Raw genomic sequence first — 23,310 nt, forward strand, 5'->3', positions numbered from 1 at the left:
GCCCAAGTACTTGGGCCATCCTCCACTGCACTCCCGGGCCACAGCAGAGAGCTGGCCTGAAAGAGGGGCAACCTGGACAGAATCCGGCGCCCCGACAAAGACTAGAACCCGGTGTGCTGGCGCCGCAAGGCGGGGGGGGATTAGCCTAGTGAGCCGCGGCGCCAGCCCCCTATTGTATTTAATTCGTTCCAGATCTGGGTTTTGATCCAACTCTATACCCCTGCCTCTGACTTAGCAGCTTTACAATGCAATAGTTCTTACCCCGAGAAAACTCCAAAGAACAAAAAAGGTAAGGGATTATGTGGATAAATGCAAGAGAACAGACATGCAAGAAGTTAGGTTTCAGATCTCTCTTTCTCTCACTCAGTAACTCTGAATTTCAAATAAATGAATAAATAAATAAATCTTTGAAGAAAAAAAAGATCATATATGCTGTGTATTCTCTGCCCTGCTAATGTGTAAATTTCTTGAAGGCAGAATCCTGTCCAATTTCTCTGTCACTTTCAGGGACTAGGGAGCCCTTCATTTTTCATGTGTTTATACATGCTCATTTAATGTTCTCTCTTCTTGCAAACTCTCTCTTCTGCTCCCCCAAGTATTTTTTCTCATTATGTTTTTTGTTGTTGTTGTTGTTCCTCATCTGATCTCTGAAATGTTATCAGACAGATCTCTATATAACTCAAAAATAATCGGGGCTGGCACCGTGGCGAAATAGGTAAATCCTCTGCCTACGGCACCGGCATCCTATATGGGCGCCGGGTTCTAGTCCTGGTTCCTCCTCTTCCAGTCCAACTCTCTGCTGTGGCCAGGAAGGGCAGTGGAGGATGGCCCAAGTGCTTGGGCCCTGCACCCCCATTAGAGACCATGAGGAAGCACCTGGCTCTCGGCTTCAGATCGGCACAGCACTGGCCAGAGCGGCCATTTGAGGAGTGAACCAATGGAAGGAAGACCTTTCTCTCTGTCTCTCTCTCTCACTCTCTATAACTCTACCTGTCAAATAAAGAAATAAAATAAATAATAGTCAACTTACTTTAATTCTTTAAACTTCCAAAAGCCCCCAGCTTCATTTAAAGATAAAATCTAAATCCTGTGACCTGGCCCTGTGCAGGGGAATGGCTCTAATGTGCTCTGGAGACCCTACATGCATCCACCCATATAGGATATAGAGACAAATTTAAACTTCTATATGACTTAAATCTATGTGGAATGCCTTGGGATCCTCCTACAAACATGGTGAGAAAGGCAGCCTTCAGACCAGGCTTCCCATGACTCTTTCCTCATCTGCCTCTAGTTTGAGGAGTGCTGCCATGAGACCATTTTCCCATACAACTCCCAGTGTCCAAAGAAACAGGGGACTCCCCAACTCACTCCCCATACCTCTTCAGGGCACAGATGCAGCTCTATACCCAGTTAGCCACTGTCCAGAATTGATTCTCTAGCAACAGGGTGATTCCCAACTGGTGTTGATGAACACATGAATGAAAGAATGCCAAAGGAAAACTGGAGTCAAACTTGTCAGAAGGAATATGACTAAGCAAGAACAGAAGCAAATAGAGATTCTATGTGTTACCTCTGGAGATGGGAGACTCTTCAATGATGATAGAATGATTTGCGGGGTTTCCACAGTTCTCTGTTTTGCATCCAAGTTGTGCATGGTGCCTCCAAAATGGCCCTAAATAATCGCTTGGTTAGATGGATGCACCTAACCTAATTGCACATTTATGAGCAATAACCACGTGGGTTGGTGATTGCTAGTCCCTCAGAAAACTTATTACCTGCAGAGATGACAGAAATATACATAGAAAAATGCCAACAGTCTTTCCATGCACAGTGCCAACAACTCTCCCAGAACAGGCAATCACAGCCCTGACTCCCCAGATACTCACTGTGAGTTCAGTGGCAAAGCAATCTAAAGCAGATCTGCAGAATGTAGATGTCAATTTATGAGCACCCATTGCTTGCTTACCTGTTGCTTGCAAACGTACAAGTACTTAATTCAAAACACCTAGCATACTGTTGAACCTGTCTCCACAGAAACCATCACCTGCGCCTCTTTGTGAGTCCTAGTGACAAGCCTGCAGGCCAGCAGGTGCTACGCCAGAGTCAGGCATCTGCCTCCAGTTATCTTTCAGCCCAGGTGTTCACACTGGAGTCTGACATCACAAGCTTTCTCACTCGACAACTCCTCTCATCTCCTGGCTTTAGTTTCCTCTGCCTCACTCAAGTTCCTTTTCTATTTCATCCTCTGAGTTAATTCTCTTTCATGCTCAGATTTTTTTTTATCTATTGGAAAGGCAGAGTTACAGAGGTACAGAGGCAAAGGCAGAGAGTGAGAGAGAAAGTGAGAGAGAGAGAGGTCTTCCATCTGCTGGTTCACTCCCCAAATGGTGGCAGTGGCTGGAGTTGGGCCATCAGGAGCCTGGAGCTTCAGGTCTCCCATGCAGGTGTGGAGGCCCAAGGACTTGGACCATCTTCTACTGCTTTCCCAGGCTATAGCAGAAAGCTGGATCAAAAGTGGAGCAGCCGGGATTCAAACAAGCACAAATATGGGGATGCCAGCACTACAGGCAGCGGCTTTACCTGCTACGCCACGGTGCTGGTCCCGAGTCAATCGTCTCTTAAGCAGCTTCCTCTGTAACAGTCCTTTGATGGCAAGCCCCAAATAAGCATCTTTGTGGAAGTGTGGACTGGAATATGTTTAGTGCACCTGTGTTTAGCAGCTAAGTTAAGACTTAGGCAACTAACTTAGTTTCAGAAGTCAGCCAGGTTAAACTTCCTGCCTAAAAGAAAAATCAGTCCTTTTTTGAAGAATACAGTAGAGTCTAAAGTTTCTAAAAGGATCTTCAGTAATGAACAGAACATATTTCAAAAGTACTCTATACCTGAAAAATGTGAAATGTATAACAGTTTCCAATAAAAGAAAAACAGGTTAGAAGCCAAACTCAATATAATCCAAATGTTGGTAGTAAACAGACATGGGTTTAAAAAACAAGATTAATTAATTTATTTGAAAGACAGGGGAGACAGAGACCTTCCATCCACTGGTTCTCTCCTCAAGTGGCCACAACCGCCTGGAAGCCGAAGCCAGGAGCTCATCTGGGTTTCCCACTTGGCCCACTCCCGCTGCCCTCCCAGGGGCATTAGCCAGGAGTTGGATCAGGAGCAGCTGGGACACAAACCAGCAACCACATGGTATTGGTAACTTTTGTCAGAAACATGGGTAACAAGACAGTTAGAGCTGTGTCTTTGAAAGTAGTTTCAACCTAGAATTCCACCTCCAGCGAAAACATCATCTATACATAAAAACAAAATAAAAACATCTCAGATGAAAGTAAACCGAGGACTTCCTGCCAACAGAACTGATGAAGTATTTCAGGATGAAGGGAAAGGACAGCAGAGGACATTCAAATATTTAGGAAGAAATGAGGAGCGTCAGACCATAAACATGTCATTAATGTAGAAGACAATTTTTCTATTTTCTTTAAAATACCTCAGATTTCTTAAAACAAAAACTAAAATATGACATTGTGGCATTTAAGAAAGAATTTAGGGAGCATTTGCTCTATATGATTCTATGTATACCTAACCCCAAGATGCCTGAAATCCAAGAGGCATTATAACCTTGACCCTTGATTCTAGAAGAAAGAGATGAGCCTCTAGGAAATACAAAAAGGACTACATGGCAGAGAGCACTTGAATTTCATGTTAAGTCTCTATTCCAAATCATTAGGAACAGTTTGGATCAATGTATTTTGTCATTTACATATATGTGAAATTGAAATCTGACAAGCAAATGCAAACATTTGCTTTTTTTCAGTAAAAGGATTTGATGATTAGACTTGGGTCAAATATCAAGGATTAAGGAACAGAACTTTGAGGTAATCAATGTAATGAATGTCCACTTTGAGTGGGGAATCTCTGTTTCTTCTGAACAGTACCTCAAGTGTGCATCAATCTCTTGATTTTATTGATATTTTTGGATAAACCTAAAATAAATCACAAATTAAAGGTGGCAAAACAAAGCTAGAAAAAAATTCTTTCCTGCTTTTCAGTTACAAAAACGATCTCAAAATATATGTTTCATGTGTCTACTTTATCATAATAAAAAGGTCAGAATCCTCTATAAAGTTTCGTACATGTAATGTTAACCAACAAGAAATACAGAATTCATTTGTAGTCTACTTTTTATTATTATTTATTTATTTGAAAGGCAGAGTTACAGATTGGTAGAGACAGAGAGAGAGAGAGGTCTTCTATCTGCTTCTTCACTCCCCAAATGGCTGCAACAGCCAGAGCTGGACGATCCAAAGCCAGGAGCCACAAGCTTCTGGGTCTCCCACGTGGTTCAGGGGCACAAGCACTTGGGCCATCTTCCACTGCTGCCTAGGTCATAGCAGAGAGCTGGATCAGAAGTGGAGCAGCCGGGTCACAAATCAGCACCCATGTGGAAAGCCAGCACTGCAGGCAGTGGCTTTATCTGGTACGCCACAGTGCAGGCCTCCATTTGTTTTTTAACCTAGGCAACATTAACGTTCCAGAATTAAAGAGTATTTTTTTTAGCTCTTTTTATATACAAGGGTACTTCAAAATTTCATTTAAAAAATGAGCAGGCATTTAGGTTAGTGGTCAAGGCACTGGCTTTGATGCCCACATCCTGAATTATAATACTTAGGTTTGATACTCACCTCTGGATCCTGATTTCAATTTACTTCTAATGTAGATCCTGGGGAGCAGGAGTGAGTATTCCAGTAATTGAAGTAATTGGGTCCCTACCATTGACATGGAAGACTTGGATTAAATTCTCAGCTCCCAGCTTGGGACTGGCACAGCCAAGGACACTGCAGACATTTGTGGAGGGAATCAGCAGGTGGAAATTCTCACTCTCTGTCTCTCTCTCTCTCTACCTCTCTGACTCTCAAATAAATCAGGAAAGAACATTTTTAATAACAACAAAATAAAAGTTAACTTTGGTGCAAAATATATGAAATCCATGTGGTTTTTTTCACAATATGCATGTCTATCAACTTTTTAAAGATCCCTTGTAGTGTAACTTTTACTCTTTGAATTTTCCTGATATATTTTAAAATGCCAAAAAACACTGGCTTTGATAGAAAATATCTACTGTACCATATATAAGGTATACTAATATCAATGAAAATCCTGATTTCCTTAATGTATTTACTCTGAATAATAAAATATTCAGGATAGTGCTACTAGACTTTAAAAGAGAAAAGTTTCTATTCTAAGTAAACTATTTTAGGAAAGAAGAAAAACTTCTTAATTCTTCCAATGAAACAAGAGCAACATTAGAATTCATACCTTACCAAAATAAATCACACAAAAAATGACAGTTCAATCACATTTATTAACGTTAATTAACAATACATCATAATGATTTTTATTCCACAAATGCAAAAATTATTGACTATAAAACTCATTTTTTTTAATAGATATTCAGAGACAGGCGATAGAAACATTTCTAGTGATCCCAAAAGAGTACTAGGAAAAATCCTCAGACATTCACGGTTTTAAAAAACTTCCATAAATTATATATTGCAGGATATATAACAGGTCACACACTGACATCACACCTCACAGTCAGAGACATTCTTTCTAAAGCCCACAAAAGGAGAAAAGAAAATGATACTCACAATGACAACTATTACATAACATTGTACAAGAGGTATTAGTCATCCAATTACATAATCATTCTAGTGAGGTGTTCTAATTGACCAAGACTGTATGTGAAATGTGATCAGTTCTAGAAGAGAGGAGGAAGGCTATTAATTCCATTTCAACCACACAGTATATCTCTACTTTAAACAGACAGAGTATCAGAAAGCAGAAGGAGAGGGTTTAGGCAGATACAAGTGAAGAGTCTTTCTGTTACTTCCACTACTCTAAATCCTCACTGGCTTCTGATCCTGTCTACAAATGATCTAAAATACATGTCTACTGGTTCATCTTCACCTTGATTATTCATTGACTGCGATTCAATAGTTCAGGAATATTTGGGCTATGACTTGCCCATTAGAAAAGACACTTCAAATTTGACCTTGGACAAGGTCTTTTAAATTGCTGGATGTCGCGTCCCTCGACCAGCAAGGAAGACACGACCCGAACTCTTCTTCCAGCAGTTTATTCAGGAACCTCTTTCAAACTTCTACTACCGCCTCCTTTCCTCTCCCCTCCCTCTTATAGCCATCAGCGCACCAATCAAAAGCAGCCAAGTGGCAAGCATTGATTGGTACAGCAATGCGGAAGCCGGAAGGGAGCTCAGCCATCTCCTTATTAGGAGATGTTTGTTTCTCGCCAGTCCTTCTGGGGGAAAGGAGCCGGCGCCATCTTTAGGGCGCCATGCAATGGCTCCCCACAGTTCCCCCTTTTTGTTTTAGAACCAGGCATCTAAGGATTACAGGAGAAGGTAGGGGTCTGTCCCCCACTGCCAGGCATCCACCTGGAACAGCATCCTTTTCGCGGGGGTGGGATCTGGGATGCCAACCCACATGCAGACAGACTTGCCTTCCAGAGAACGTAATGGCTCGTTCTCTCTGCAGTGCTTTGCCTCGCACCCTGCACCCATGCCTAGCATTCAAGGAAGGCCAGCCATGCTTGCGGCGATTGTCCAGCCTCAAGGGCATAAAAGGCTTGAGCTATCATGGCCAATTCCCGCCGATGAGCTGTCCTCATCCTGCACAAACACCACAGGCAAAATAACACAACAAGTAACAGCAACCCCATCAAAGCTCCAAGTCCCGCCCACTCCTTCAGGCTGGAGACAGCTGTGCGGATCCAGGATGACAATCCAGATGCGAAGGAGACATCCACACGCGTGGAGTTGATGGTGACCATGGCAAGGCGCAGTTGCTCCAAGGTGTAGTCAAATTCCGCGGACCAATTCGGCATCGGCTTTGGGAATACTGATAGAATCCCCCATCTCTGCTCCACCAGTGTCCGCTGCATTTGAGGCAGAAGTATCAAAAGCAACAGCAGGATTCTCCTCGTGGCAGACCCGCCTGACCGCTCGCTCCAGAACCCACACCAGGTCATGTTGATCCTGTGGAAAAACACAAACAGCACCTCATGCCCATGCCAGCATGGGATCAGGGCCACGCCACTGGCCCATCAAGAGATCTTTCCATTTTACCAACCCTCTACTTGGGTTTCCTTGTTGCTGATGCCTGTCCGCGGCTGAGTGCCCATGCACATCCAAATTTAAAAAATTAATTGTAAATAAGACTAAGGCAATTCTCTCTCTTGGGGTGCGGCTATAGCCAACTCCCCCTTTTTGTTTTAAAAGATATTCTTTCAGTGTGCGGTGTGCTCGTTCAATTATGCCCTGGCCCTGAGGATTGTATGGCAATCCATGGACAAGTTGAACCTCCATTTTTGGCAATAGGTGGTAAAGGTTTGAGATGTATAGGCCGGGCCATTATCAGTTTTTAGCACCTGGGGTTTCCCCCACGCGGCCCATGCATCCAGACAATGAGCAATCACCTGACGTGTAGATTCACCACTGAGGGGAGAGGCATACATAATGCCTGAGCACGTGTCCACTGAGACATGAACATATTTCAATTTCCCAAATTCCGATACATGGGTCACATCCATCTGCCATACTCTCCCAGGCAGTAACCCTCTAGGGTTTACGCCAACACTAGGTTGCGCACGAGTAACAGCACAGTCAGCGCAATCAAGTACAATCTGTCTGGCATCTGCGCGGGAAAGATGAAATTTCTGCTGCAAAGCGCGCGCGTTGACATGAAAAGATTGATGGAAAGCTTTAGCAGCCTCTGCAGAAGTAGTAAAAAAGATGAATTCCTGTCTAGTACACAGGTCTACTCGCGCATTGCCTTCACATAAAGGACCAGGCATGCCTGTGTGGGCTCTAATATGCTGAGCAAAAAAGGGATTTTTCCGTGACCAAAGCAACTGCTGGGCTATATGTAATAGGGATGCAATTGGGCTAGAAGGTTTAATCGGCCCTGCGGTTTCCAATATCTTCAATGCGTTCACCACATATAAGGAATCTGACAACAAATTAAAGGCAAAAGAGCACTGCTTAAGGACCTCAATAACTATTTTTAACTCCACAACTTGAGGTGAGCCTGGCTGAAACTGATGAAATACCGGGTCATTACCCTCTACCATATAAACCCCACAGCCTGTTTTTGACCCATCCGTAAATATATTTGGAGCACCTAGTAATGGCTCAGCGGCTGTAATTTTTGGAAATACTACCGGATGTTCTTTAAAGAATTGTAACAATGGACTTTTCGGTAAATGATTGTCTATAAAGCCTGGGAACCCACAGCGAAACACTGCCCAATCATCTAAAAGAGCACATAGGACGTTGACTTGTTTGGCATCATAAGGAACAATCACTTCACACGGCAATTTTCCAAAATATTGTAAACATTGTTGCAAACCCTCCAGTGCTAGCTTTGCCACCGCTGCCGGATAATACTCAATAGACTTGGCTGGAGAGCTCCTTGGATGTATCCACAAAAGTGGACCTTCCTGCCATACTAGCCCTGTAGGTTGGTTAAGCGTTGGGAGAATGCATAATGACAATGGCAGATTTTCATTCATTCTGCATAAGAATGCCTCCTGTAATTTCTTTTCTACCTTCTCTAGGGCTTCCCTGGCCTCCGGAGTTAAGCACCGCGGTGAGTCCAATGCCGAATCACCACGCAAAATGACATAAAGTGGCTTAAGTTCATAATTGGGAAGATTCAAATAACCCCTAACCCAATTTATATCTCCTAATAATCTCTGAAAATCATTTAAAGTCTTTAAACTATCTTTGCGCAATTCCACCTTTTGAGGAACAATTTGAGTACTAGTTATGCGGGATCCCAGATAAGTTGCAATGCTTCCTTTTTGAACCTTTTCAGGGGCAATAAATAACTTCTTACTTTCTAACAACTGAATCAAATATGCAAAGCCATCATCTAATACGAATTCATCTTTTGCTGCTAAGAGGATGTCATCCATGTAATGGATGCATTTTAAGGAAGAAAATCTCTTATGTAAAGGCCCAATCGCTTGACCCACGAATAGCTGACACATTGTGGGGCTGTTAGCCATGCCCTGCGGAAGCACAACCCATTCATACCTCTGGTCAGGCTGCTCATGATTGCACGCCGGCAAGGTAAAGGCAAACCTTTCACAATCCTTTGTATGTAGGGGTATGGAGAAGAAACAGTCTTTAATATCTATTATTATTATGGGCCATCCCTGTGGAAGTGTAGATAGAAGAGGCAGCCCACGTTGCACAGGCCCCATGACCTGCATCTGCATATTAATAGCTCTCAAGTCATGTAGCAACCGCCACTTCCCTGATTTCTTTTTTATTACAAAAATAGGAGTATTCCAAGGCGATACAGAGGGTCTAATGTGTCCTAAATTCAATTGTTCTTGAATCAATTGCTGCGCTGCGACCAATTTGTCTGAGGACAGAGGCCACTGAGGAACCCACACTGGGTCCTCGTGCTTCCAAGTAATGGGAATACCTTCCTCAGCGGCCCCTATGAAAAACCCAGCCCTTGGCGAGGAGGCCTCTGCACTACTTCAGTGGGCTCATTTCTTCCTTGTAAGGATTTTCCTATTCCATAATTCGGATGGTGTCCCATATCCTTCATCAATTTTTGAGAAACACGGGAGTATTCATTACTTAATTTATAGTTCATGTCTTTCAAAAGGTCTCGGCCCCACAAAGAGATAGGTAAATCCAAAACATAAGGTTGCACCGTGCCTGAATGTCCCTCTGCATCCTCCCAGCACAGCATTACTGCGCTCATCTCAGGAGTTTCTGAATATCCCAGTCCCCGAAGGGATTGTGAGGATGCCTGCTTAGGCCACTTTGGAGGCCAATCCTTGGAGGCGATGATACTACGGTCTGCACCTGTGTCTAGTAGGCCAAGAATGTCCTTTCCATTTATTTTTATCTTTAAGGTTGGTCTCTGGTCTAGTTCTAAAGACAAGAAGGTACAATCTACGCCTGTGGATCCAAAGCCTTCACTTCCTCGTTGTTTCTTTGATGCACTGAACTGCAAATGCTTGCTAGGAAGGATTACAAGTTGTGCAATCCTATCTCCTGGATTAATAGCTGTTATACCTCTAGGGGACTCAACCATGATTTTCACCATGCCAGTATAATCCGAATCTATGACTCCTGGATGAATTATGAGACCTTTCAAGGTAGAGGATGAATGTCCCAACAACAATCCCACTGTCCCTTCCTCTAGGGGTCCCTGAAAGTCTGACTCAATGGCTTGCACTCCCATTTTTGGTGTCAGTATGAGTCTGGCGGTGGCACAGAGGTCCAGGCCTGCGGAGCCTGCAGTGGCTCTCCGTGGCCTCTGGGATGTCTGAAGCTGGGCCACTAACTTTGCCTCCCCTGCTGCTGGTCCTGATGGGGGCCCTGATGCTGATTCTCGAATGCCCCATATATTTGCGGGCCCTGGGGACGAGGGCCCCGCTGCCCGTTTTTTGGACGCGCCCCACCATTGCCAGAAGCAAGGACATTGCCATCAATGTCCTTTACCGAGCGACATTCGTTGGCCCAGTGCTTTCCCTTCCTGCATTTTGGACAAATTCCTGGTCCTTCCTGTCTTTGTTCTTTGCCTCTTCCCCTTTGCGGACATTGCCGCTTCATATGTCCCATTTTTCCACAGCTGAAACATGCTCCAGCATTCCCTGATCCCCTATTGCCCTTCGTGATTTGAAGGACTGCTGCAGCGAGGCCAGTGTTGGATAGCGGCCCTCCTATTTCCCTGCATTGTTTTATCCATACCTGAAGCCCTTTGCTCTTCCATGGTGTTATAGCGGCTCTGCATTCCTTAGTGCACTGCTCAAAAACCAACTGTTCTATCAGCGGCATGGTGCGATCTGGATCTCCAAAAATCCTACCCGCAGCTTCCACCATGTGCGCTGCAAAGTCTGAAAACGGTTCGGTGGGTCCCTGTGTAATCTTTGTCAAATTCCCACTTACCTCTCCTCTGTTGGGTATAGACTTCCAAGCCTTGATGGCTATCTTGTTAACTTGTTCCTACACTGCATGTGGGTAACCTGTCTACTGGTTAGCGAATCTCCCTATGCCTAGCAGCATATCTCTGTCCCAATGCTGATTTCCTGCCGCTGCATTTTCTGCCGCTTGTTCATTGGCAAAGTCAATCAGGAAAGCTCTGAAGTCTAAGTATTGTCCTGGTGACAATGTGGCACGAGCCAACCCGCTCCAGTCATTTGGAGTCATGCAGTATCTTTGAAGATTTTCTACTTGAGCCAGCGTGAAAGAGCTGCTGATGCCATAGGCTCTTACTGACTCCGCTAGTGATTTGATTATCTTTATGTCGAGGGGTTCCTCGTACCTCTGCCCTTGCGGATCTTGGAAGACAGGATAGGCACTTAACAACTCCGCACCAACCTGTTTCCAGACTCCCGGACAGAAAGTCCGCCCTCTTTCTTGCGCGGATAGAGGCTCATACTGAGGAGGAGAGGCTTCAGGCTCCTCCCCTAAGTTCCCCTGGAAAGTACCATGCTTAAGTTCCTTTTTTCCTTTTAATTGCAACTTCCTCATTTGCCGATTTAATTCCCGTACTTGCTTTATATCAGACTCTTTGTTATCGCCACACTCTTCAGACTCACTGCTGCTTTCTGAGCTACTTTCTGCACTAGAACTACTTACTAAGGAGGGGCTGCGCAACTCGGAAAGATTGGGGTACAGTTTTTTCCTAGTTCTTTTCCGACTCTCCTTCAAAGTTTTCCCTTTTTCACTGGCAGCTCTCTCGGAGCGCTCTTCCTGAAGCTCCTCCAAGGCAGCTTGACCGCTCAGAATAGCTTCACTACACTGCTCATCCTCGAGGCATGCTCGCACTAACTTCCATATTGGTCTCACTCCCCCTTCAAGATTACCCTGTTCAAATGCAAAATCCAAATCCCTGCCTAGTTTGTCCCATGAAGGGATAGTAAGGCTTCCCGAAACCCCATACCAGGGTGCAATGGTATCGCAGTTACGTAAAAACCTATGCAACGTACTAGGCTTAAGTTTCAAACCATTTTCCCGAAGCAGCGCATTCAGCGCCAGAAAAATTTGATGGGACTGTGAATTACCCATCGTCAAAAATTGCGCTCTTTCCCTGGCCATGGGTCAGAGCTCCTTCTGCTTTTGTCACAGAACTTCCTCTGCTTTAATCGCAGAACTACCCTCCTGCTATTATCGCAGGACTGCCCGCTCTTATCGCGGATCCCCACCTTATTTTCCTGGGGGACTTACCAGCGCTGCCCTGACTGCAGGAAGTTCTGAGTTCGCATTCGAGATGTTCCCTGTACGGGCCACCAGTTGTCGCGTCCCTCGACCAGCAAGGAAGACACGACCCGAACTCTTCTTCCAGCAGTTTATTCAGGAACCTCTTTCAAACTTCTACTACCGCCTCCTTTCCTCTCCCCTCCCTCTTATAGCCATCAGCGCACCAATCAAAAGCAGCCAAGTGGCAAGCATTGATTGGTACAGCAATGCGGAAGCCGGAAGGGAGCTCAGCCATCTCCTTATTAGGAGATGTTTGTTTCTCGCCAGTCCTTCCGGGGGAAAGGAGCTGGCGCCATCTTTAGGGCGCCGTGCAATGGCTCCCCACAGCTGGATACTCAGGTCCATCAGATTATGCAACCGAGAGCCAAACAGAAATTGGAGTCTATTGTTGTGCTGCCAGTGGGCTAGGAATAGCTTCTATATTTGGAAATGCTTAGAGAAAAAAATAAAAACAAAATTACAATATTGTGACATGTAAACATTATATGAAATGTACATTTTGGTGTCCATAAATAAAATTTAGTGAAAGGAACCTTGTAGACTGTGAAGTCAAAAATATTTACTACCTAGTCCTTAATAGAAAAAGTGTGCAAGCCTCTATCCTAGAAGGACACCATTCACATTATCGTGGCTGCTTCCCAAACTGCAATCGTGTGCTTCTCAGATTGCTCCATGCTCATTGCTGGAAGTGCCAAAATGGACATGTTTAGACACACACACATGGCTCCTGCTGAATTATTGTTTGTAGCTGATTCAGTGATCTTACATCTGTAAAGCTTTCATATTGCCCTAAAATACTGGCAATGCAGTTCTAGTTTTCCAAGAACAATGAGGTAATCATGAGCTGCAAGCATAATTTCAAAGAGAGATGAGAGGTCTACGTATATCTGAGTTTTAGGAAAACGACAAATGTCAGTATCTGATTCTCTTCATGTCCATTGTATAACCCAGAAAATTCTGTGATTCACTGTTTCCCCTTGAGAACTGCTATCATTGAGAATTACTATGATTGAGAATTGCTATGATTGAGAATCACTATGATTGAGAATCACTATGATTGAGAATTGCTTTATGATATTTTAGGGCTGCTAGAGCTCCAGGTTCATAGCTACAACTGTATGACTCAGTGTCTGATGCTTGGTGAGGTGAAAACATATTTCCCTTCCAAAATTCAGGACATTTCTATGCCCATTCCTTTTGTCTTCCTTCTTACAATAACAGATAAAAGACATTCCTCTGTTAAAATTGAGAGAAGTTTCTAATAAGGAGATTTATACATGTATCCCTGAAAACCTTCTCTTCTCAGATTTGACTGGGTATCACTGGCGTGAGGTGCTTCCTGAGAAATTTCTGGATCTCCTTCCAAGAATGTTCCTGTGCAGCTGCATGTGGGACCACCTCTCCTCCCCAGTGTATAGCTGAACATACATTGGCAATCCCTGAGACACAGCACAGTGGGGAATAGGGAGGCTCTATCACGTGGCCTGCCCCAGGGTAGGACAGCAGGGTCCAGTTGTTTTTCCCATGTCTCTTCAGCTGTTCTGTAGCTTGCTTAGCAAATACTTTGCCATTGACATTCTTATCATCTTCTCCTACAATAAAGAGGAAAGGTCCCCTGGCCTTTTCGATGGGAAGACAAGACTGACTAGTCTCAGGCCCACTTTCATCGAAAATACTATAAAACTCTACAAAACCGAAGGCATTGATGGATATTGATTGTACAGAGCATGGTCTGGGCTTAAGGATCTGACCACGATATACATGTGGAATACTAAAAATAAAGTTGGGCCCATTGATAAGTACAGTGGCTGTGACTTGCTTTAGATGAATAGCCATGGAGAGTCCAATCTCTGCTCCTCTGCACACAGAGACTATCCCAATGCCTGGGCCAAGGACCTGAAAAAAATAGAAAAGAGATGTTATTCTATTCTTATTCAGAAGAATTCCACACTCTCTTTTTTTAAGATTTATTTTATTTATTTGAAAGACAGAGTTACAGAGAGATCGAGAGACAGAGAGAGAGGTCTCCCATCTGCTGGTTCACTCCCCAGATGGCCATAATGGCCAGAGCTGTGCCAATCCGAAGCCAGGAGCCAGGAGCTTCTTCTGGGTCTCCCACATGAGTGCAGGGGCCCAAGGACTTGGGCCATCTCTTACTTTATCCCAGGCCATAGCAGAGACCTAGATCGGAAGAGGAGCAGCCGAGACTAGAAATGCTGGTGCTTCAGGCCAGGGCTTTAACCCACTGCACCACAACGCCGGCCCTTCCACAATCTCAAACAAGCAAAAAATCTCAATGACAATTTCACTGGGGCTGTCATTGTTGTATAGCAGATAAAGCCACCACTTAAGATTCTGGCATCTCATGGGGTGCTGGTTCAAATCCCAGCTGCTCCACTTCCAATCCATCTCCCTGATAATGTTCCTGGTAAAGCAGAAGAAGATGGCCCAAGTCCTTGGGCCACATTACCCATGTGGGAGACCTGGAAGAAGCTCCTGACTCCTTGTCCTGGCTTCAGACTGGCCCAGCTCCAGCCTTTGTGGCCACTTGTGGTTGAACCAGTGGATGGAAGATTTCTCTCTCCCTTTCTCCCTTACTCTCTGTTTCTCTCTCTCTCTAACTCTGCTTTTCAAATAAATAAATCTCTTTTATTTAAAAAAAAAAGGGACAATTGCATTACACATATCAAAAACAGTCATCTGGGAGCTGATGCTGTGGTGTAGCAGGTAAAGCCTCCAGTTGCAGTGCCAGCATTCCATAAGAGCAACAGTTCTAGTCCTGGCTACTGCACTGCTGATCCAGCTCTCTGCTATGGTCTGGGAAAGCAATAGTATTTGGCCCAAGTCCTTGGACCCATGAGGAAGACCTGGAAGAAGCTCTCTGGCTTCAGAATGGTCCAGCTCTAGACACTGCAGTCATCTGGGGAGTGAACCAGCGGATGGGAGACCTCTCTGTTTGCCTCCACCTCTGCCTCTCTGTAACTCTGCCTTTCAAACAAATATGTGTATGTGTGTGTGTGTGTGTATATATATATATATATATATATTTTTTTTTAAAGAAAAGGCCTGCACTGCGGCTCATTAGGCTAATCCTCTGCCTCCAGTGCCGGCATCCCGGGTTCCTGTCCCAGTTGGGATGCCGGATTCTGTCCCAGTTGCTCCTCTTCCAGTCCAGCTCTCTGCTGTGGACCAGGAAGACAGTGGAGGATGGCCCAAGTCCTTGGGCCCTGCACCCACATGGGCAACCAGCAGGAAGTACCCGGCTCCTGGCTTCGGATCAGCACAGCATGCTGACTGCAGCGCACTGGCCGTAGCGGCCATTTTTGGGGTGAACCAAGGAAAGGATGACCTTTCACTCTGTCTCTCTCTTTCTCACTGTCTAATTCTGCCTGTCCAAAAAAAAAAATACAAAAACAAAAACAGTCTTTTGGGGGTGGGCATTGTAACTAGTGGTTCAGGCACCACTTGAAATGTGGGCATGCCCACATCCTATATTGGAGTGCCTGGATTTGAATCCACTCCTAATTCCACCTTCCTGCTAACACAGACTCTGCGAAGCAGCTATGATGGTTCAAATACTTGGGTCTCTCTCACCTATTTGGAAGACATGGATTCAGACATAATCTTCAAGTAAATACAGATTGGTTAAGCACCATGATAAATCAATATAATAATAATAATTAACCTTTCTTGAGTACTGGGACTTGCCTGGTATTGTGATACATACTTTACATGTATTATCCCCTTCAATTCTCACAATAACATCATGAAGTGTTATCAGTACACCATTATATAACAGGAAGAAATGCAGGAGAGAAGGTCTAACCTGTCCAAAATTCCCTCAGGCAGATGGGATGGAGCCAGAAACACAACCTATTTCAAAGGGTTTCTCAATTCAAAGCCAAGGCTTTTTGATATAATGACAGACCAGCCTTGCATCTTTCTGGGCACAGGACATGGGATGAGAAAAAAGTCATGAGAATGATTTGGGTATGTAACAGAATCTCAAGTTCCTTGAGGGAGAATCACACTTGGAAGGTAAAGCAAATCACAGACTATGGTAGTTACTTTAACAGGGGGACTGAAACCTACTGAAAAGTAAATATTACCTTAGGATGCTTCAGGAGGAAGTTGGCAGCTTCCTCAAAATACTCCAAGTCTACTTTGTCTGGCTGGGGTGGCAGGTCTTCAAAGCCACAGTGAGCCAAAGCCAAGGAGGCAAATCCACGACTGGCCAGGAGACTGGCTCGGAACTCAAGCAGCCCACCGCTAGTGCCATACATGTCAATCACTCCTGGGAAACGGCCCTCTCCTGTGAAAGAGGACAAAACAGAATAGTGCATGAAGGGAAGAGAAGGAAAAGAATGAAAATAGGGAACACAAAGCAGAAGTGCACCTCAGAGTTTGGAAGTAATGTAAACATTTTCAAACAGAATCCCCAACTGTTAGGAAACCATTCTCAGAGAAAGTAACTGTAGCACCTTTTGAAAGAAAGTAACTGCACAGTAGAAAAGTAACCACGCTAGCTCATAAGATTTGAAAAGGGACGGCCTAACTAGACGGCCTAACCACAAACCACAAACTATCATTGTCATGAACACGGACACTGGGAGATCAGTGTGTGGGTGGGGCTAGCCTCTAGAAACTGTATATAAGGGGCCCCTCAGACGCTGTAAACCAGAGGTTGCTCAGCCTCTCTCCCTGGTCCGTAGTGCCTTGTGCCCACAGAGAGAAGCTCCTGGTCCATAGCGGCTAGTGCCCGCAGGATTTGGCTTTAGCGATCTCTCCTCCTAGTCACCTAGAGTACCAATTAAGTGAGTTTAGCTTGACCTTCCTCAGTCTCCTCAACTCTTCCTTCGTGGCAACCTGGCCAGTTCCCGGAGGGGGAGATCCTGATAGCTGGTGCCCGAACAGGGACCTGAAGTCAGATGGTGAGGAGACAAGCCCTTGAGGAATGGTCAAAAGGGTGAGTAGTGGTGGTTGAAAGAGACCACGATGGTAGGGACGTCCCAGTCAAAAGAATATAGACAGGCACTAGAGAGTATAGAGAAGGTGAAGGTCCTTCCAGGCCAGGCACCAAGAGGTAAGAAAGTGAAGTGCTACTCACCAGGAAATGTACCATGGGCTTGTAAGCTGGCAGCAGATTGTACAGGATAGGACCTCCAAGATCTGCAGACCTTGGAAGAGGTAGAAATCCTCCTGGAGGAATTTCTACAAAGAGGAGAAGGCACCACAACAGGGAAAGATTATAAATGTGCAGTAGATACCCTTAAGGTGATAATTTGTTGCGGCAAGGGATTAAATCCAAAAAATACAGGAGATGCCTGTAAGCTCTATGACTCCATAACAGAATGTAGGCAAAAACCTCAGGTTATTCCTAGGAAGTTAACTAAGGAAGAAAAAGCAAAAGAACAGTCAGCTTATGCAATAATGTTAAGATGTGGTAGACAAGAATATGAGCCTGTGGGACCTGGACTAATAGCTGCTTGGCTTAAACAAATGCAGGAACATGGTCTCACGCACTCAGCTACCATCACTTACTTTGGGGTAATTTCAATAAACTTTACATCAGTAGACATCAACGTACTACTGAATGTAACTCCTGGCTTTGCAGCAGAGAAACAGCTAGTCATAGACAAGATAAAGGAGAAGGTGATAGCATGGGGTGACATGCATCCCCTTCCCCCAGACGAAGCGGCTGGACCAATGCCGCCAACAGCAGATCAGATTAGGGGAATTGGATTATCACCAGAAGAAGCAGCTGGCCCTAGATTCGCTGATGCCAGAACCCTCTATAGAACATGGGTTCTTGAAGTGCTTCAAGATTGCTAGAGAACTATCAGTGGGGCTCCTAAGGCAGTCAGCATCAGACAAGGGCCCAAAAAACCCTACCCTGAGTTTATTAATCGATCATTTACTCAGATTGATATGGAAACATCTACAGAGGATTTGAGAACATATTTAAAGGACACCATGAGCATCCAAAATGCTAATGAAGAATGTAAAAAGTTGCTTAGAAATTTAAGACAGGAGATTCATTAGAAGAAAAAATGTATGCCTGTAGAGAATTTGGATCCACCTCCTGTAAGATGGCCATGCTGGCAGAAGCCTTAAAGGCTGGAGATAGACAGCAAGGGTCAAGAAGTTTTCAGGGAAATTGTTACAGGTGTGGAAAAAAGCGGCATATGGCAAGAAATTGTAGGAGTGGAGAAAAAACTCCACTAAAATGCTATAATTGTGGGAGAACAGGACATATGGCAAAAGTATGTAGACAGCCAAAAAATGGGAAAGTGGGGGGCAATGCCCCCTGGACCATGATGGCGTCTGCCCAGAATATACAGTCATCTATCCCACCATCTGCCCTGCCCCTGGGGGAAACACAGGTAGAAGCCCCTTCGACAGGGATCTACCTGAAACTACCAAAATAGAATTAAAACAAAGACTTACCTTAAAGGTAAACCTTGGGGGGAAAGATATAATAGGGCTGTTAGACACAGGGGCCCATTTAACTATAATAAGGGAACAAGAGGCTAAAGGAATAAAAGAAGGGATAACAAAAGGATGGCAAAATATAGAGGGGGTGGGAGGGTGCTCTAAATTACAAAAGATATCATAGGTTACACTGAAAGACAAAAAAGGAAGGAAAACAAAGACATCCATTCTAATATCCCCAGATATTCCCATCAATATATTCAGAAGGGATATCTTAACAAAGTTAGGGGTAGCCCTAATTATGGCACAACTCTATCCAAATTACCCCCAATAAAGATAAAAATGAAAGATCCTAATAAAGGTCCCTTGATTCCCCCAATGGCCTTTAACCAAAGAAAAATTAGAAGGAATTAAGGAAATAACAAAAAGACTACTAGAGGAAGGGAAGATATCTCCAGCAGACCCAGATAATCCCTAGAACACCCCAATATTTGTGATAAGGAAAAAATCAGGTAAATGGCAAATGTTAATAGACTTTAGAGAACTTAATAAGTTAGTAGACAAGGGAAGAGAAATTCAGTTAGGTATCCCACACCACGGAGGATTACAAAGAAGAAACCAGGTTACTGTTTTGGACATAGGGGATGTTTATTTTACCATCCCTCTGGATAAGGACTTCAGGCAGTACACTGCCTTTACCATCCCAGAGGTTAATAATCAAGGTCCATAGGCCGGCGCCGCGGCTCACTAGGCTAATCCTCCGCCTAGCGGCGCCGGCACACCGGGTTCTAGTCCCGGTCGGGGCACCGGATTCTGTCCCAGTTGCCCCTCTTCCAGGCCAGCTCTCTGCTGTGGCCAGGGAGTGCAGTGGAGGATGGCCCAAGTGCTTGGGCCCTGCACCCCATGGGAGACCAGAAAAAGCACCTGGCTCCTGGCTCCTGCCATCGGATCAGCGTGGTGCGCAGGCCGCAGCACGCCGACCGCAGCGGCCATTGGAGGGTGAACCAATGGCAAAGGAAGACTTTTCTCTCTGTCTCTCTCTCTCACTGTCCATTCTGCCTGTCAAAAAAAAAAATTAAAAAAAAAAAATAATCAAGGTCCAGGCCATAGGTATGTTTGGAATTGCCTCCCACAAGGTTTTGTATTAAGTCCCTTGATTTACCAAAGTACACTAAGGGACATACTAGAGCCCTGGAGACAACACCCAGAGGTAGATCTTTATCAATATATAGATGATATATATATTGGGTCCAATCATTCTCCAAAACAACACAAACTGATCATAGAAAAACTTAGAAAAATGCTTCTAGAAAAGGGATTCAAGACCCTGAATGGGAAATTACAAGAACAATATCCTTATTCATGGATGGGGTAATTACTACACCCGAATAAATGGACATTGCAAAAACTAGAGTTGCCAGAACTTCCAGAGAAGCCCACCCTAAATGAACTACAAAAGTTAGTAGGACTCCTTAATTGGATGACCCAAGCTGTTCCTGGAATTAAGACAAAACCTTTCACTCTCATGATGAAGTGAAACCAGGAGTCAAATAGCATCAGGGAATGGACCCCGAAGCAAGACAGTAGTTATGGACTATAAGGAGGCTATTACAGGAACACAAACCTTTAAGCTACTGGGACCCCAGCAAGGAAGTTTACTGTACCATTATGATGGGAGGTAACACCATAAATTATAAAGTGCACCAAGGATCTGATATCTTTTGGGTAGGTAGACAGGGATTTCCAAAGGTATCAGCAGCATCTCCTCTAACTAGAGCCCTAAAATGTTTACATAAAATTAGACAAGAATTTATTATACAAATAGGGCAAGAACCTGTATATAGGATTTAGACGTTATGATTCATGAAGACCCCTACTTGTGTTGGGTACCACAGATTGAATGTATCCATGCACCTTTAATGCTTAGAAGAGTGCTAAGCAGTCTTCATTGTCATCCTGTGCCAGGACCTACTTAGTATGTTGATGCAGGAAGCAAACAGGGGCAAGGAAGATATGGCTTTTGGAGATCAGATGGAGTTAAACTAGTTAAGGAGAGTGAGGGAAGTAATCAAGAATTAGAAAAAAAGAGCCATGCTACCTATCCCAAAAAATAGTATATGTAAAAACAGGACAACTGATAGCTCAGTTAACTTTAATGCCTGTCCTCCATGACATAAGTAAGGCACCAAACATCTTTTTTCTAGAACATATTGAGACAGCCACGGACTATCATGCAAAATGGCATAGTGATGTGTCATACTTGAGACAACAATTCAGCTTACCAAAAATTGTAGCAGAACAAATAATAAAGAACTGCCCCAAGTGTGTGCATAAAGGAGGAACTACTCCTCATATTAGTAGAACAGGGCCAGGACTGTGGCAAATGGATGTGACCCACTATGAGGCCCGGCTAATTCCGGTAGCCATTGAGACATCTACTGGCCTTCTATGGGCTAAGCTAATTCCTAAGGAAACTGCTCAGGAAACAGTATGGGGAATATTAGAACTGCAGAACCTATTTCATATCCAAGCACTCCATACAGATAATGGCCCTAACTTCACAGCAGAAAGGTTCACAGGACTGTGCCAATATTTAAATATTGATCATACCACAGACACACCCTATAATCCACAGTCACAGGGAATGGTTGAAAGAGCTAATCAATCCTTAAAACAAGAAATGGATAAATTTGCTGATGTAATTCAAACCATTGAAGCATGGCTACAATTGGCTCTTATTGCCCTTAATCAAAAGAAAAGGGGAGGAATAGGGGGCTATACTCCTACTGAAAGATATATCCATCAGAGATGGCAAGAACTACAGCAAACGCTCCAACTCCAGAAATTTAAAGACAAAAAACTCTTGCTTCTATATATTACCAAACAGTAAAGACTGGAAAGGGCTCACTACCGTCTTTTGGAAAGGAGAAGGAGCAGTAGTGATCGACACACTTGAAAAGGGGATTATTAACTTCCCCAAAGACATGTTAGGATGGTTCCAGCCCCAGGACCTCAGGATTTGGGAATTTCCAATTAGGTAGTAATGGAATATCAATTGCAATTATCCTAACTCATGTGTTTGTAAGAAATGTAGATACCACTGTCAATTGTGCTTTTTACAGAAAGAATTAGGGATTTCATATTCCAGAGCTAGGACTAAAGAATTCCAGAAATGGCAACAGCAGCAGCAAATGGAGAAATGTACATTAAAGGAAGAGAAGCAAAAGACCTCTATGAACAGTATGCACTTAAACAATTAAGTGAGGAAGAAAATCCACCATTTGTAAACCCTTTTGAGGGATTGCCCGAGGACCAACAAGATGAATTAGCAGCCCAACAACAAGCACATCTACAACAGGTGAAAGAAGAATTAAAGAGATGGGACTCAGGTAAAGGTAATTTAATTGAAGGTAAGCAAGCACTTAAAGATTTAAAGTATTAGGTAACTTAATGAGATTGTGGGAAAGATTTGAACTACCTATGCTTAGAGCTTATGGATTGATAATGACAAACATCATCTTAATTATATTGCCAAGTGTAAAAACAGAAGAACAAGCGTTAGGCTTAGTAGAAAACCCACCAATAGCCTGATATTAATAATGTGCCCTTTACTTTACTTGTGAAAACGTACCAAAGTCAGGATGTGAGCCCATAGGGACTAGCATGTATATGAACATATAAAATATAATGGTCAACAATTCAAGATGAGTTTCCTGTCTTTTATTTGTAAAAATGGCTTAGAGCATAGATATATTAGATGCAGACCTCCAAGTAATAATCACTCAACACATTGTTTTTGGCAGGCAGGATATGAAATGTTTCACAAACATTTTGTAAAAACTCCAGTAAGGGAAGACCCAGGAGGTTGGACATGCAGAACAGAAGGGGAGGTATTGTATGCTAAATGCACACACCCATTAGATTCTAAAAAGGAGCTCAGTTGCTATATAAGGGACTTGGAATGGGAAGAGAGAATGATAACATTCTTGGCTCCATATATGGTGGTAAAGGCAACTCCCTTCACATATGTACCAGTAAATAGGTCTGATTTGACTATACCAATAAAACTGATGCATAAAAAAAGAGACTTTGGAGTAACAGCAGCTATTGTCGCTATAGCAGTGTCAGCAGCCATGGTAGCTAGCGCTGTGACTGGAGCACTGATTCCAAGCACTACCCAACTACAGGGAAATGCTTTGGAGTCCCTCCTGAAGATAATTCAGGAGCAGCAGGCTCAGCTAGGTGACCAGTAAGCACTGCTTAAGGCACACACTATGGGGCTCCAAATGCTCGAAGCAAGCACGCTACAAATAGAACAGATAATTACCATACTAGCTTTGGAAAGAGAACTCAAGTGTGAAGCAATTGGAAGAGTTTGCATTACCACCATTCCATGGAACCATATATCCATTCCTAATGCAATGCAACTAGCTGATATGTTCAAACTCAACCATTCTACCTGGCTAGAGTGGGTAAATGCAACCGCTCATCTTGAGGCTAACATTACTAAGGGAGCTCTACAAATAATACAGCTTCAAAATATAGCGGCATTTAAGATAGGTCAAGTC

General features: G+C 43.8%; 1 protein-coding gene across 1 annotated transcript in view; it reads right to left on the bottom strand.

Annotated features, from left to right (window-relative positions):
- Nucleotides 1–11,571: 11,571 nt before the first annotated feature.
- LOC100350133 (bile acid-CoA:amino acid N-acyltransferase) overlaps nt 11,572–23,310 on the bottom strand; it is a 29,189-nt gene continuing 17,450 nt past the window's right edge. Inside the window, exons 3-4 of the mRNA XM_008260135.4 lie at nt 16,420–16,622; nt 11,572–14,206 (exon numbers count right to left, since the gene is read on the bottom strand). Of these exons, the coding sequence (XP_008258357.2) occupies nt 13,613–14,206; nt 16,420–16,622 (797 nt within the window). The 3' untranslated portion in view covers nt 11,572–13,612. The remainder of the gene's footprint in view (nt 14,207–16,419; nt 16,623–23,310) is intronic.

Source organism: Oryctolagus cuniculus, chromosome 1 (assembly GCF_964237555.1).
Source record: "Oryctolagus cuniculus chromosome 1, mOryCun1.1, whole genome shotgun sequence".
Classification (NCBI taxonomy): domain Eukaryota; kingdom Metazoa; phylum Chordata; class Mammalia; order Lagomorpha; family Leporidae; genus Oryctolagus; species Oryctolagus cuniculus.